The 16427-nt window shown below is 39.4% G+C and overlaps 1 protein-coding gene across 1 annotated transcript in view; it reads left to right on the top strand.

Moving 5' to 3' along the window:
• The first annotated feature begins 8226 nt into the window (after positions 1-8226).
• The window catches only part of roraa (RAR-related orphan receptor A, paralog a), a 65773-nt gene continuing 57572 nt past the window's right edge, over positions 8227-16427 (top strand). The window contains exon 1 of the mRNA XM_016290300.1: positions 8227-8395. Coding sequence (XP_016145786.1) covers positions 8365-8395 — 31 coding nt within the window. The 5' untranslated portion in view covers positions 8227-8364. The remainder of the gene's footprint in view (positions 8396-16427) is intronic.

The following is a 16427-nucleotide window of genomic DNA, read 5'->3' as shown; positions in this document are numbered from 1 at the left end:
CAGTCGGTTAAATCTATTGGTTGATACGATCTCAAATAGGATCCCACACCTGAGGCACTGCTTCTCATTTTTGAATTGTTTTCACCTTGGTCCTCTGAGCTTTTTTTTCGTATTTTTTTGTCCTTGCTATTAGCGATTCGCAGCTCACCTTGACAGCTTCTCACAAATTAATCTCATAAACACATTTATTTGTTTGTCTCTTTCAGCCACGTCGGCAACACGAGAAAATGCCCAAAGACAAAGAAATTGGTTTGACATCTCTGCTCTATTAAAACTAACCGAGCAGCGACAACATCGACAGCAACAGCAAGCAAACAGCCGCTTGGGGCCATCTGATGTTTTCAATTAGACTGAGCACAAGGGGAGTTTAATGCTTATCAAATTGTTTACTGCCAAATGTCTCCATATTATTAATACCTGGAAGGGTTCAAATTTAATTTGAAGTAAACACGCTCAGTGTAGAGGAGGATTGGAGATTTGTTTGAGTAACATGTCAAACAGAGCTTTCTGTCTCTGGTCTCCGTGCTTTGTTCTTGGCAAGTCTGTTTGTAATTGCTCTAGACGTTTCGTCTGGTGACTTGGCTCATTTTATTTTGTTGATTATTAATCTTTGCTTACAGCACAATTACATTTTGATGATTTTGTAAATGTTTTTTTGGGAAAAGAAACGTTTCTTAGTTGGAAAACCTATAGTATGCTATACAGAGTTTGAACAAATGCCTACAGTTTTTTTTATATATATATATATATATATAAAAATTAAGCTTTGGTATTTCATACAAACTATGAACATTCCAGTAGGCTATCAAGTGGGTATTTGGCAATATTTTATTTTAAGCCATCTCCCCAAAGTGGTATCCAAAATGTGAAATGAAACCAATCTCATTGGCCCATTTTTCAATAATTGCTTGCAAAACTGAGGCTGAGTCATTCTTTGGAGCATAGTGTCATTATACCACACACTAACGAAGAAACCCATTTTTGGGTTTTGTTCGGTGCTAGTGGGAGCACTTTGTCTGGATCTTGATGAGGGGATTCATTTCGGTCGTATAACCCTCTTTCTTCGTCTTCTGTGAGACTCGACATTGTGATATTTGGAGCCCCGCAGAGTCTTTAAAAGAAAGTGGTCTTTAGAAATCGAACACTTCCTGTTGGTGGCTAGCTGATGATTTGAGAACATTTTGTGGTGGTTAAGCATGATCAAACATCTCAATTAGATATCCCAAACCTACATTTCTGGATTATTAAATCAGTGCTAAAAATGATCTTGAAAATAAACTCAGTGTTTCTCAAAAGAAAAAAAACAAACATGCTAATTCTCTGAATCCTTTCCGCTTTTTGTGTTTGAACTCCTTCTGTAACGTCTCCCTCTCTTCCAAAGAAAAGAAGCCCAATAGTCTTGTCTATTTATCCTGGAAATAGATATTCCCCTTGTTGTCGGAGTGATTTATTGAAGTCCTCTTCTCAGATGGAAGCCACAGGAAATTGCCTGGAATGGCTCTAAATTGGTTTATGATTGTTTTATACTGGCTCGTGCGCTTACGGTTTGATATTGTGCCCCCGCACTCTTCAGTGTATGTATTAAACTGATCCATATTGAGGTTGTTGGTGTGTATTTAGGGGGACTTGTTAATTCAGTGATGGTCTAAACTGGCTGCCATGTCACTTTTGGCATTACTGTGAGAAAGTGGCACTTCTGTGATATATCTGTTGTTACTCTCGTCAGGGTGGTCTGTAACAGAAGCTCTTGGCTTAATCCAGATAAAGCAGTAGCTTTGGCCTCTATCTGGTGATCATGTTGTTGGATGTACGCTGTTGATAGACTGATATTAGTTCCATCCTGTAAATCTCTTCTCACATATGTGACATCTGTCTCGGTGAGACCATCGTCCGCTTCACTTTAGCATTTTATTTAAAAACATTGTAGCAATTTATTTAATGGAATGATTTCTCCCATTTATTAAATATATAAGTAGTCCGTCTGTTCCAGAGAAGAAAAGTAGTTTCAGAAGTAGCTACGTTTTGAAACCTTCTAAAAACAAACTTTTTTCTTTTTAATAATGTACTGATGAATCATTCACACTCAAACGGGTCGATTTATTTTGTCTGCAATTACATTCTATGTGTTCCAATAAAGCAAACTCCTTCCTGCCATGGAGCTGTGGTTTTAGTGTTGAGGAGAGGCAGGAGTTAAAGAGGATAGAGGATCAGCTGCTGTTCTGCCCGTGCGTGGGATGCTACTGACAGACTGCTAATGAGCACATTATCGGCTGCAGTCCTCCGCCTGGCTCCTCGGGGGCACCAGTGGATGCTCTGCGTCCCTTCTCAATTGAATTCCATCCCACAGGGGTTGTTTACAATAAATACATTTGCTTGAATTAATCAGGAGGTGGAGAGCCAGACACTTGACTAGGGCTGCTGTTTTTACAGGGAAACGAGATTGACAGAGCCCACCTTTAGCCCACGCCTGGCCAATATTTTATATAAAAAGCTGGTTAGAAGATCGTCTTGTTGGGTTAAGGTTCTTTACTAATGTTTTATGAAGAACCAGATTGGATTGTAGCTATGCTTGAGGCAAAGATGGTACATGAAATGTGGTGTAACCAAAGGTTGTACACTTTCCTGAGCTCATTCACCTTGTATTATGTTTCATGTGATTTACAAAAATGGGATGTTGCTGGATCAACATCTTTTGTTGTTCTTAGAACAATGTTAACATCAACCAATTTTTGGTTGGTTTCAAGGGGGTGAACCTGATTTCACCTGGTAGAACATGTTCCTGGATCAACATCAACAATATTCCAGTCAGATTTGAGGGAAACGTGAGCAGTTAAAGGGTTAGTTCACCCAAAAATGCAAAAACTTCTGTCATTAATTACTCACCCTCATGTCGTTTCAAACCCGTAAGACCTTCGTTCATCTTCAGAACACAAATTAAGATATTTTTGATGGAATCTGAGAGCTGTCTGACCCTGCATAGATACAACTGAAATGTTCCCAAGTCCAGGAATGTAGCAAGGAGATCGTTTTTGTTCAGATCAAATCACAACAATGTAGGAAACAGATCCGACATGACGCAGCTGACACAGAACAGCATACGTTGTTTACGTCCAGCGGATATTCTCCTAAATGGCACCAGGGTGATGCAGAGGAGACTAATTGTTGAGTAAAGTCGTTATTTGTTTTTCTTTTGCTCACAAAAAGTATTCTCATAGCTTCGTATAATTGCGGTTGAACCCCTGATGCCACATGGATTATTTTACAGATCTCCTTGCTACGTTTCTGGACTTGGGAACATTTCAATTGTATTGCTGTCTATGCAGGGTCAGACAGCTCTCAGATTCCATCAAAAATATCTTAATTTGTGTTCCGAAGATGAACGAAGGTCTTACGGGTTTCAAACAACATGAGGGTGAGTACAGAATTAATGACAGAATTTTCATTTTTGGGTGAACTATCCCTTTAATGTCAAGATTAGATTTAAAACCAGGATTAGGGGCTTCTACACCATTCTTAGTCACTTATCACTTCCCTTTGATTGTATGGGTCAGTTATGAGTAGGATTAAGTGTAGGGGTGGGTATACGAGTGGGACTTTGTTTTTGGACAGAATGTTGTTCCAGGATCAACAAAATATGTTGATCCAGGAGCATGTCTTGGCAAAATCACGGTGACCAGTTGTAGGGTTAAGGTCTTTGGTCGCCATGATTTTGCCGAGTAGAACGTGTTCCTGGATCCATTGCTTTTGTTGGTCCTGAAACAACATTCCTCTCGAAAGTTCCTAATACCAAATCCAAACCATAAATCTGAAGGAAACTGCTGATTTATAAGAACATTCTTCAAGACTCTCACCCCTAACCTTAACCTTTTCCTTATCCCTAAAATCTGATCGGTTGATTGGAAGGTTGCAATAAGGATGCTAATCCAGGAACATGTCCTACTTGGCGATTCACGGTCACTGGGTTGGGTTAGTGCTTTGATTGAACAAAGCAATTCAATCAATTCATTGCCTGAAAATAGGCAATGTCTTCTGAGACTACCATCAAACTCCACAGGCCTTGGTTCTGAGTATGGGAAAGCTGAGTTTGAAAGGAGGGGAAATGCATTCCAGGGTATGGAGCGGAGAAGACGAGGCCTGTCTGGTGGCAGCTGTTGTCATTAACACCACTTAATTCCTTCGTTGATTGTTGCAGTTCTTCACAGTTTGATTTTTGACACCTCGGAGATGCCAACATCTCCAGTGACTGGTTGGGGACACACTAGGAAATTACAGCGTGCAATTTGACATGCCTCGCTGGTCTAAATGCCTAGTGTTTTGTAGAGACCAATGCTTTTGTATATCACTGATACTCATCGGCCTTATAATGAGTGGCATGGTGGTTATATAATGCGGTAATGTATATGCAAAGTCGATAAGTTCATCGTCAGAGCTACAGTTACCCACGGCTGTAAACATTCACACACACGAGAAGACAAATGTTCCACTATCCTTTTCATCAGCAACTCTCAAAGCCACAGACATCTTTTTCCACCATTACTGATAACTCGTTTGTAGTCTAATCTGGGGTTATCGCACTGAGATCTAAAGGTTTAGGAAGACGAAAATGGGCTGTTAGTTTTTGCATGCGAGTGCACATGTAGCCTTTTTTCCGCTCCACGTACACACGTGCACGACTGAACTGCACTGCACTGCCCAGAGGCTACAGCATGCTGTTCTGAAAGCCTTTCTCTCAGCAGTCTGCTCTAACCACAGCACTGTTGCTAACCTACCGACCACAAGTATCTTGACAGAGCGAAGCAGTTTAACCTTACCGCAAGCTGCAGTTGGACTGACTCACCAAAGAGCACGAGCACCACGCAGACAAAAACACAGTAGCCTAATAGAAGCAAAACAGGCCACCGCTAACACTAATGCTAACAGCACAGCATGACACTAGCTAAACTACCTCCACGGCAGCTAATGCAACTTTCGACGTAGCTAATTTTCAGCCATGATACACCTCATTTGATAATCATGGAGGGGAAATTATATTTTGCTTATTAAGCGGAGTCTGTTGATGGATTAGTGTTGACATAACATGAGTTAATTTATTTTCGCTGCCTCTAATGGATCACACAAGAGGTCGTGATCAGACGGTAATTTCAGAGATTTATGGCATCAGGTGCGGAGTGTGTATTTGCATTATTTTTATTTTTTATTCAGGGGATTCACAGCGTAGTTATTCCTGCTCATTTAGTGTTAAATTAGCATAGCAACCGCAGCCATTCAGGTAGACAGTGATTATACCTTTAGCCTATCACACATACAAACATAGTTATAACTCTAAATTAAAATAAATCTACTGTGTTAACCATGCAGTATTTTCTGCTGTTACTTTACAGCTTATAGCAAAACTTTGGGTACAGCATCAGCAAAGCCCTAATAAATGAATAAGGGAACTCCAAATTTCAAATCTTTGTTTTGTTTTGAGTTTTGCTTTGCTCTGCATTGCGTTATGTTTTGTTTGTTATTTATTTATTTATTGTAGAGGTTAACATCAAGCTACTGTGATTTTTCGTGCAAATTATGGTTACTCTTGCACATTTTTGTTACATTAAATTTACATTCATATATTGTAGGTGAAAAGGTGTATGTTTTAGTACGTTGTTCAGCTGTACTTTTATTAAAGGGCTTGAATATTGCTATTATTGCTATTTTTAAAAATTGATTGGCAAATTGAAAAACAATTTTTTCACTTTATTATATAAAATATTAACTTGATTTGAATAAAGGGAATGAATACATTACTGTTTTGTAAAGTAAAAAGATGGATCAATTTGTGTGTGTGATTAATTGATTAATTGCTTAAGTGTGTGATAATTGCTTAAATTATAATTACATAGGGAATTAAACCTAATTCATATATTTAAAAAAAAGTATATTTAGTTTATCGTTCAATTAAAGGGTTTTTATTAGCGGTCATGCTTCAGATGCTTCAGTAATATTTTTTTCTCTCTCTTTTAATGCACTGAAATATTGCTATCTGAGATTCACGTTAGTCCAGGGCAGAGATGAGAAGAGCAGGGGCTTATTTATGAGGCTCAAAATGGAGCTGGGTTTGGTTTGTGGCCGGAGCCAGCTCTCTCTAAGACTAGAATCATGAGCAGCCAGCTGCTAAGAAGCCTGAGCAGATTATTAGAGAGAGAGAGAGAGAGAGAGAGCTCACGAGAGGGTGGGGGTCTCCGACGGAGCGATGGAGAGAGAAACCGAAAAGGATGGTGAGATAGTGAAACTCATCAGACAGTCACTGTGTGGTGGGAGGATCAGTATGAGTCCCTCTCTCTTCCTCTCTCTCCTGCTATCTTCTGGAGCTCAGCTGCCAGGGCAGCCCGTGTGAGCGCCTCTCTCAGCAGGCAAGACACCGAGCAGCAAGAGAGGAAAAGATGAAACCAGCCTCCTGGAGGGAGGTCAGAGAAACGGCCAGTAACACACTCTCGCTTGCTCGCTCTCTCTCTCCCCGAAAACATCTGGAGTTGCTTGCAGCCTCATCTGCCCGTCTAATATTAGCACATAGGAAGAGAGAGACTGCCGTCACAGCGCCAAGACAAAAGAAAAACAGGATTCTTTTTTTGATTCTCTTTCTCCTTTTTCTGCCCCTACTGTTTCGATCAACAGCTTTATTGGCATGATAAAATAAGCTCTGCTTTGCCAAAGCATTAGTTACATTAAAATATACACGCATACATACTAGAGATGATAGGGTGTTTGTCTGGAGGGAAAATGTCCCGGGACCTGTGAAGAATGGGTGTCCAGTAAATGACACTATGGTACAGTCTACTAATTGGACTCATAAAAAATTGTTCAGGACCTCTTGTTTAAGGAATTAGTTGCTTAGAATGGGTCACGGTGAACAGCTAGATAACTCGACAACCAATTATTTGATTAGTGAAGTCAAGTAATTAATCTAGATTTGTTGAAATTTTAAATGACAGACAGACAGACAGACAGACAGACAGACAGATAGATAGATAGATAGATAGATAGATAGATAGATAGACAGATAGATAGATAGATAGATAGATAGATAGATAGATAGATAGATAGATAGATAGATAGATAGATAGATAGATAGATAGATGTAGTAAAATATTGAATTATATATATTAAATTATAAAACAAATAATGATTTATCCGAATGTATGTGTATATATAATGAACATTAATTAACAAACTATACAAAGCTGTTAGACAGTTTGTTAAAATATTAATCAAATATTCAATTTTGAAATTACAAATAGGTCCTAGGTTATTCGTGGCATGTTTCTGTAATTTAGCACTTTAAAAATATTTAATAATGACACTATGCATAATAAATGGTAGCATTTGATCATATTTATAATACAGTACATCCCGCCAAAAATTATTTCAGTCTCTCTAGATCTCTAGATCTCTAGAGCTCTTAAAAAATTGTTTGGTATTGTGTTTCTGTTTTGTTTATGTAATAATAATTATAATATATATAGATGTAGTAAAATATTGAATTATATATATTAAATTATAAAACAAATAATGATTTATCCGAATGTATGTGTATATATATAATGAACATTAATTAACAAACTATACAAAGCTGTTAGACAGTTTGTTAAAATATTAATCAAATATTCAATTTTGAAATTACAAATAGGTCCTAGGTTATTCGTGGCATGTTTCTGTAATTTAGCACTTTAAAAATATTTAATAATGACACTATGCATAATAAATGGTAGCATTTGATCATATTTATAATACAGTACATCCCGCCAAAAATTATTTCAGTCTCTCTAGATCTCTAGATCTCTAGAGCTCTTAAAAAATTGTTTGGTATTGTGTTTCTGTTTTGTTTATGTAATAATAATTATAATATATATATATAATCATTGTAAAACACCTATTATTTGTCCTTTTTTATATAAGTCCTTACTTTTTTGTGTCCCACTAACCATTCTCTCAGTCGTTTTACCATCATGATTGCAAAAAAAAACCTTGTTTGTTGTTGTGCTTCTGTTATGACTTTCTCTTGTTTGCGATAAAGCACAAGAGACAGTGACAGCCGCCTGTACCCCCCCTCACCCATCCCATCAGCCCCGGTCACAGCCACTGCAGTCTGTAGAAAAAGACCCAACCCCCTTTTTCCCTCCCCTCCCCTTTCATTGGCCACCTCCTCTGCCAATCATAACCCAGGGGCGGGCCCAAGAGTGAGGGAGTGCTGATGTCAGAGTCACATGGATTCTGGTGTGGTCATGCGAGCGCAGCTGAGCGGCAGAGCTATGCTGGCCAGCTGCTGCTGAAACAGCAGTGGACTGCTTGAGCTAGCACTCGCTCGCCTATGGACCGCCAAGCTTAATGATGTATTTTGTGATTTCAGCTATGAAAGGTAAGAGGAGAAAAGCATGCTGGGGTTCTGTCTGCCCATTTTGTAAACTTCCTTTTTTGCGAGCAAGTCAAGCTGCAAAGGGCTTTATTCATAGTCAGCCAACTCTCTGTTAGAGCGTCTCATGCAAAGAGAAAGAGCGAGAGAGACAGACAGAGAGAGAGACTGAGTGTTGGGGCTTGTGCAAGTGTTTGTTTCAGGGAAATTAAGTTGTGGCATTGTTTTACATTTCTGTTATGCAAGGAAATTAAGTTAGTGCTTTGATATGAATGAGAAAGTTCTGTTGCTGAAGCAGCTGAATGTCAAAAAAAAAGAGGCTGTTAGTATGCTGATGTCTGATTTTTCTGTTCCTGAGATGCATTAGAAAAAGAATTCAACATAATACTTTTTATTATTATTTTACGCACTCAAAGTTTCAGTTTTAAGTCAAGAACTGGTGGTCTCAACGCCCCAAGTCAGAAAGCAAGATTTTTTTTTATGTTGTCGAAGGGAAAAGGTCGAGGTCGGGACGCAGGATGTGTCGACTGGCAGTCGTTTGGGTTGACATCGGTGTGTGTCGTGTTCCACTGACCTGTTTTTTGGGCTGTGAACAACCAGGGTGAGCGCCACACCACTATACTAGTGTTGATCCTGCTTCCGTAATCCTGTTCACCGGTCCCAACCCCCCCCCCACCATAACACACACACACACACACACACACACACACACTCATCTGCCGCTCTAGGCTGGATAACCGGCATTCTCACATTCATTTGTTTTCATTTGAAGTCTCTTTTTTACACTTAAAAATACATACACTCTCCGACCCATTAGTGCTCCATGCGTTCGTGCCGCCACACACACACACACACGCAGCTGTCATTCTGTATTAGGCGAGAGGTGTTGAGAGTGGAAAAAGCGATGGATGTTGGTGTTGAGCTCCGGTAACACCACTCTTCTCCTTCGCACACTCTCCGTGAATCTCCCACTGAAAGCTTTTCGACAGTTCACCTCCACTGCACTCGCAGTTATTGCATTACCACAACACCACCTTGTGATTGTGGTATCTGTGTGTTGGAGATCAGTTAAATAGCAATTATTAATGAGTTTTTATGCAACATCAAAATGCATCACTATGCTATATTTATGATATAATATTTATGCTAATTTTCCAACTTGATTTTGCAAGGACGTGCATTGAAGTTTATGTTTTGTGAACCTTTTTTCCTTCTTGTTCAGATCTTTGAGTGTTTGGATTGTTCCTACCTTCACAGACATCAGAATGTGAAAGCATGTTGTCTGAGTGTTCGTGTGGGTTTAGTTTTTTGCATGCATGCAGCCGTTAGTGTGTGTTTGTGGGTATGATCGTGCAAGTGTGTGTATATTGTGGAGATGGAGCAGGTGTATGCGATAGCCTCTGACCCCGTGTCTCATGTGTGGGTTGTTCTGAAGAGGCTTACAAACTGATAATAGAGCTCTTGGAGACTGGAGGAATCCATAATCGCAGATACCAAAATACATCTACAGGGTGTCTAACTCTTTAATAAAAGATTTTCAAATGTTTTCGAGAGGTTGATACTGTTTGCATGGTCTCAGTTGCAATATTTGGATACAATTGTGTATTGTTAGATGTTTTCTATTGAAAACAACTTGTATTTGTGTGTAATTTCATTTTTGAACTTTAATAAAAGATTACCTTTTGTTTTAGAGAGGTTGATGGTACTGTTTGCAGTGACTCAGTTACAATATGTTAATATAATTTTGTTATTAGATGTTTTCTGTTGAAAGCAACTTGTATTTTTATACCATTCCAATGTTAAAATGATTTAATAAAAGATTTTGTAATGTTTTAGAGTGGTTGATACTTTTTTGCAGTTTGACTCCGTTACCATTTTTTTTATAGAATTGCTATTCAGTGTTTTCTACTGGAAACAACTTGTATTTTTATGTAATTTCATTTTTTTAAACATTGCCAAAACTTAAAAGTCATTAATAGACAGTCTCGTTTGCTTTATTTTATTTTATTTAGTTTTTGTAAAAGTCTTCATAAAACCTAATTTCAGTCCAGCATCTTTACCAGAGCCAGGCGACTGATTGCGACACTGATTTCGCTGTGAAACCACATTTCATTCACGTCTGGCAATTACTAAGTGTTTGCTTTGCAAGTCATTTGACAGGCATGTCGTTACAGATGCTAACGCCTCCTTGTTCGGTAATAAGATACGGTTATCTGTCTTTTTTCCGATCGTACCGCTCATCCCTCCTTTTTCCTTTCCTCTTTCCCAGCCTCCTAGCCACACACTTGCCTCTCAAGTACCTAATTACCTGTAATGGAAACATCCCTCTCATTACCCTATGCAAATGAGCTAGTCTGCTCCACACAATTAAGATGAAAACTCCAAATATTAATTACATAATTAAAGAAAGTTGTTTGATGTGCCAAAGACAGAAAAAAACAGGCCTGTTTCATCTGTGTGGTAATTAAACCTTTAATAATCTATAAAGTATGTTGTAAAAGAGCTGTTTGAAACCTCACTTTTTTTTTGCGTGTGATTTGCACATGTTCTGAAAAGTACCAGACTAAAATGAATATAAACGCATGTAGACGTTACAAACAAAGTTAAAGCAAATAACATTTGCATGCAAGTGAACGTTAGAGGTTTGCCCTTTCTCTCTCTTTAGTCACTAGGCTAGTAGAGTGTTCTTGACTTGTGTGATTCTCTGGGCACTTCGGTAGCACAGCAGAGGTTAACAAGATTGGCTGTAATCCAGTTAGCCACAAAGGACAGAAAGAGGGCAGGCAAAATCAGATTAAGGTGAAGTAAAGATGTAGCCCACTAGCTAGGGTTAAAAATAAAGAGCAAGATTACTGGCCAGCAAGGAGTGTTAAGTGGACTATTTCTGCAGCGGCTTCGGGTTTTGCTATGGAGTGGGTTAAGGAGTCACTTTTATGGATATTTAAGTTCTACTTGGTATAATGTTAATGTTTTTGCATTACATATTAAGCTTTTGGCCGTTTCAAAACTTCAAAATGTAAAAACCTACATTTGAAAAATAATTTATCACACTGTCTTTGAATGTTGTGTTAAAATAAAGAATAGTTGTTATCTTTTCTATACATGTTACGGTGTCGTCTTGTGTAAGTGGCCAATTATTGGTCAGACTTTATTGTAATGGTCAAAAAGCTAACTATGGGAATATAAGGACTGAAACATACTCAAATGGCACCGTCTTGTATTCCAAAATGTGTAAGAAAACACATTTTAGAAGTTTAAAAAGTTTAAAATGGAAAAACACACATTTGGGGGAAAAAATTGTAATCATGCTGCCCTTTAAAGTCGCATTAAAATTGAGAAAAAAAATATTTAGATGATAGTCAGAATGCTCTCTTTCTGTCTAAGTGGTCGATAGTTTGAATAAGTTTAAAAAGAAACCAGAATTTATTCTAAATTATTTTTTTTTAAATAGCTATTTAAATCTAAGGCCTGAAACTTGAATGTTACCGGCTTATATTCTGAAAAATGTAAGCAATTTAAAATGTGTTGCATTCTCATGGTAGCCACAGGGGGCGCTATTGCAGACTATTGCATAATTTCTCTTCTTGTTTGGTCACGTTCTTGCAGGTCATTGTTTTTATGGCATAGTATCTATCACCACCATAAATAATGAAATGTCTACAAAAAGACAGCATTTTCACAGTTGCGTAATTTTGTAGAGAAAGTTTTGTCAAAATTTTGCACAGCAAGGTTAGTTTTATGTCATTGCAGTGTAAAGTTTGAATGCTGTGTAATCGACTTTAATCTACTCCAGTCTAGACCTGCCAAAAGACATGACTGGATCAAACCAAGGGATCAATCCTGGTGTGTGGAAGTGGGTTTTGGATTGATAAGAGCATATACACAAGCACACATACACACACAGTCTGTCATCGTTTCTCCTTGGAGGTTGAGTGACCATATTCCACCACAACTTGTGAAAGAAACTGAGTGCCATATTTCCACAGGTTATTACAGTGTATGGCATGTGAGAGAGAGAGACTGTCGGGAGTGTGTATGAGTGTGTGTCAGAACTGTGAAATGCATTACCTGCCAGCTTGGCCACGGTGACTGCTTAATGAGATATTGACTGGCTATTGAGAGCATAGATTTTTGATTTAGCTCCAGTGGTGTGTGTCTGTGTGTGTGTGTTTGAAAAAAAAAAACAAGCATCCAGACGGTCTGAAGATGGTGAGAGAGAGAAAGTGGAGAGGATGAATGAGTGAAATCGAGACAGAGAAAACGAAAGAGAGTAGAAAATAGAGAGAGAGTGAAAGAGAGAGAGTTTCTCTGAAGAATTGTAGTCTGGCACTTCTCCTGGTTACCCATGCCATGCACGGACACACCCATCCTCACGCTACATCTGAGCCCTGGAGCCTCGGACAGTTTGGCATGAGTCCCATGTGCCAGTCTCGACTCACCCTCTTGGCAGGCAAGACAATCTCCACTCCAAAGAAAAAAGATCCTTGTTACATCAGATGCTTCTGTCTCCGCTCAGTCAAACCTGCGCTAATTTTATCCCCTTAGACTGTAAGTCAACATGAAACAAATATCGACCCTATTTACTTTCTTAATACATGTTATTATGGCTGATTCATGAGTACATATTTTTTAAAAGAAAATACAAATTCTAAATCGTCTTCAAAATGTTACTTTCACCTTATTTGAAACAACTTTTTCATTTCAGCTGACGTCATCAAGGCCACTTAAAAGAACATCCCAGGTTCAGTGCAAGTTCAGCTCATTCAATGCGTTTTTCTCAATATTTAGATTTTTTTGCACCCTCAGATTCCAGATTTTCAAATAGTTGTATCTCAGCCAAATATTGTCCTATCCTAACAAGCCATACATCAATGGAAAGCTTATTTATTTCAGATGATGTATAAATCTCAATTTAAAAAAAATTTACCCTTATGACTGGTTTTGTGGTCCAGGGTCATATTTATGTATTGGCTCCATTCTCTTCCATAGTAAGTAAGTAAAGAAGGGAAAATAAATTTTTGTGGTAACCACAATTATGCAACAAGTTCTGTTTATTTAGCCCAACCTGTCATGAACCCAGAGTTTTCCTTTTACCCAGAGTAAGTTTCAAGTAGCAGGTGCCAGTAATCCAATCAATTCCTGACAGATAAATCAAGTCCCATCCTTTAATTTTGTCTTGCCAAATATCCCAATTCACTCAAAAATGTCATAAGTCATTGGGTTGCGAATGTTGTTTCATGTTGACTGAACACTTGAAGCTAGAAGGTCTACAGATTATTGAACCATTTTCTGTAGATTTTGTGAGGCATCCGGCATTGTTTTTTATGTTCGAGATATTTGACTGTTTAGAAGGATAGTCGTCTCACGCCTTCGGAGTAATTTCCTACATTGACTCCACGTTAAGAGCGCAGTCGTAAGGAATCCTTTGATGTCTCAGGCTGTCAGAATGTATTTCAGGCCTGCCAGAATTCTCTTTCTCACAGTACTTCACTGATAACACATTCACCACAGGTCCAGCTGCACCTACACACACACACACACACACCGACGGTGCTTGCATGAAGCGCACACATGCACAAATGCTCTGTGCTCTCAAACACAGAGTAGGGTGAAAGGTGATTATGCTCACACTCAAATGCAGTTGGAAAAGAGTAAGAGATTGTTTTCATTTGAAAACAAGGAGAACGAGGAAGTGGATTGACAAACTGCACAAGAACAAGAGTAGGTATCCCAGACAAACAGTGGTGGAAGGTTGTACACACTGCCTCATTTGTCTTCAAAGAGTCCCTGGGAGCAGAGTAGTCCCGGTCCACCAGGTCAGGGTTTACTGAAGCTTCTGAGATTCAGATGAGACTTTTACTCCAAGCCAAGATTAGTTGGGTGTGCCTTGGGTGTAACCTATTAACCTAGCGGATTTAGATATAATTTAGATGTAATTGCGCTGGACATATTTGGTCTGTGTACACTAGTCCCTGCCATGCACTCCTCCAGGTACAGATGCCGATGAGACTATTGTGTGAGACCGCTTTGCTCTTTACTCTCATTCACACAGGCTGAATGCGGCAAACCACAGCAGTGATTGAAGGTGCTCCTAGTCGCACCAGGCTTTTCTTGCACAACTTCAATTCCAACCACGTTGTTTTGCCCCTTCAGGTTTTTTTTTTCTTTCGGGGAGTGTCTTTTTCTCCTTATCTTTTTTTTGCCCCTCCTTCCTCCTTTTGAACACTCCTCTGAGAGCCGTCCACTAACCTTTTGAAGTTGCATCAAAGAGGAAATGGGGGGAAAAGCATTATCGATTTTGCGTTTTGTCAGACTCAAATATAAAAGAATGGAGATGTGTGCAACAGAAACTTGTGATCGGGGTCTGAACTGCTTTCCCCATTCTTTGGCCCTAAACGGGAGAGCAAGAAACCCTGGGTTCTGACTACGCCACCCTGTCTCCTGGAGCTCCCAGGAGCCCTACTCCTCAAACCTGTGCTTTTGTGCTATTAATCCCTGGGTAAATCAAATCCTTTTAGACAGACAAAACTGCTCTTTCTACCCTGAAGATGTCAGATCTCTCATCCCAACTCCATCGGACCGGTATCATCTTCCCTGTGAGCTCACAGACTTGACCCGCTTTCTCCGACAAGAGTCGGAAAGGGTTGCAGAGGGTTTACTTGTAATCAAATCTGCACTGCAGGCATGCATGAAGGAGTGTAGTTGTTTGTGTTTGGAGAGAGTGAGCAATTGTGAGAAAGAGGGTGACCCAGGGGAGGTAGATGAGATCTGATTGTCTCTCTTTCTCCTCACTCTGCGGTGACCCTGCTGTGACATAAGCAGAGACCTCTGGGGCTTGACTCAAGTCATTCCTAACCCACAGAGCCTGATCAAGGAGCGGGCTTGTCTAAGTTTTGTTATTGTTGCTCCAAACGTAACGATTTGAGCCTCTGCTGCCGATCCCATATCAGAACTCTGCTGAGCAGACTTCGATAATATTTCAACTCAATGTGTGAGACTCTATCTGTTTTGTACTGACGTCATGTTATGCTGTATGTTGATGGTCATTATTTTGCAGGTTTTACACTTAGCTCAGACAAGAAGGATCCACAGAGGTATCAGAGAGATAATGCAGGTCTATTCTTAGAGCTTTTCTCTATTTTCTTTCACATTACAATGACAATCTAAAACGTTTAAAGTGCGAGTATCTTTTATATGCATATCAAGCGTTCTTCCAAGTACTTGTAAGATTTGGAATTCAGGTATCAGTCAGGTAACTTGAAACATACAAAAAAAGGAATGACATATCAAAAAAGAGGCCTCACTTTTGGTTCACAGCGAGGAGCAGGGTGCTACGGAGTGCATACTTGAGAGGCCAGGGAGTTCATCCTCCCTTCTTCACCATGGAGATCAGCTTTAATGTTCTCAAGAATGGCAGGGGAGAGAGGAGCAAAATGTGGGAGTATCCTTCTGAATTTTTATGAGATTAGGGAAAAGAACTGAAAGAGAGAGAGGGAGAAAGAGCGGGAGGAAGGCAGAACAATAGGAGCAGCTTCAAGTGGGAGGCTTGATTGCGGAAGGGAGATGAGCAACATTGAGTTGATTTAGAGGGGTTCCTGCCGGGGCCATCGAAGGTCCCGCTGTTTCATTCTTATCTAGTATGTTCCTCCCGATCAAGCACCTGTACTCACTCAAATATGAAAACAATTGAAAGATAAATAGCACTCCAGACCACTAAGTGGCAGTGTGACTGATGCAGAATACTAAAGTACTTATTTGCAGATTTTTTGGGAAATAAATTGCAGAGGTTCAACTTGATGCATTCACACTGAAAGCGATTTGTATAGACAAGGTGACCAGGCCTTGTTCATGATATGTAGGGATTTGACATGACAGTTGCAGTTAATACTTACACGAACACCTAATGGCAACCAGAGACTTGCTGTTTAACTGCTGTCTGTGTGAACCTGGTGGAGCTTTCATATAGAAACACGACTTCAGTTATATCTCAAGAAACGTTGGCATGTCGTCTTCTAAAAGTCTGCATGCAGTCTAAGCG

This window comes from Sinocyclocheilus grahami, unplaced genomic scaffold, assembly GCF_001515645.1.
Source record: "Sinocyclocheilus grahami isolate Dianchi unplaced genomic scaffold, SAMN03320097.WGS_v1.1 scaffold257.1, whole genome shotgun sequence".
Taxonomy (NCBI): domain Eukaryota; kingdom Metazoa; phylum Chordata; class Actinopteri; order Cypriniformes; family Cyprinidae; genus Sinocyclocheilus; species Sinocyclocheilus grahami.
The sequence above is the reverse complement of the archived record's forward strand: the minus strand, read 5'-3'. Positions and strand labels throughout refer to the sequence as shown.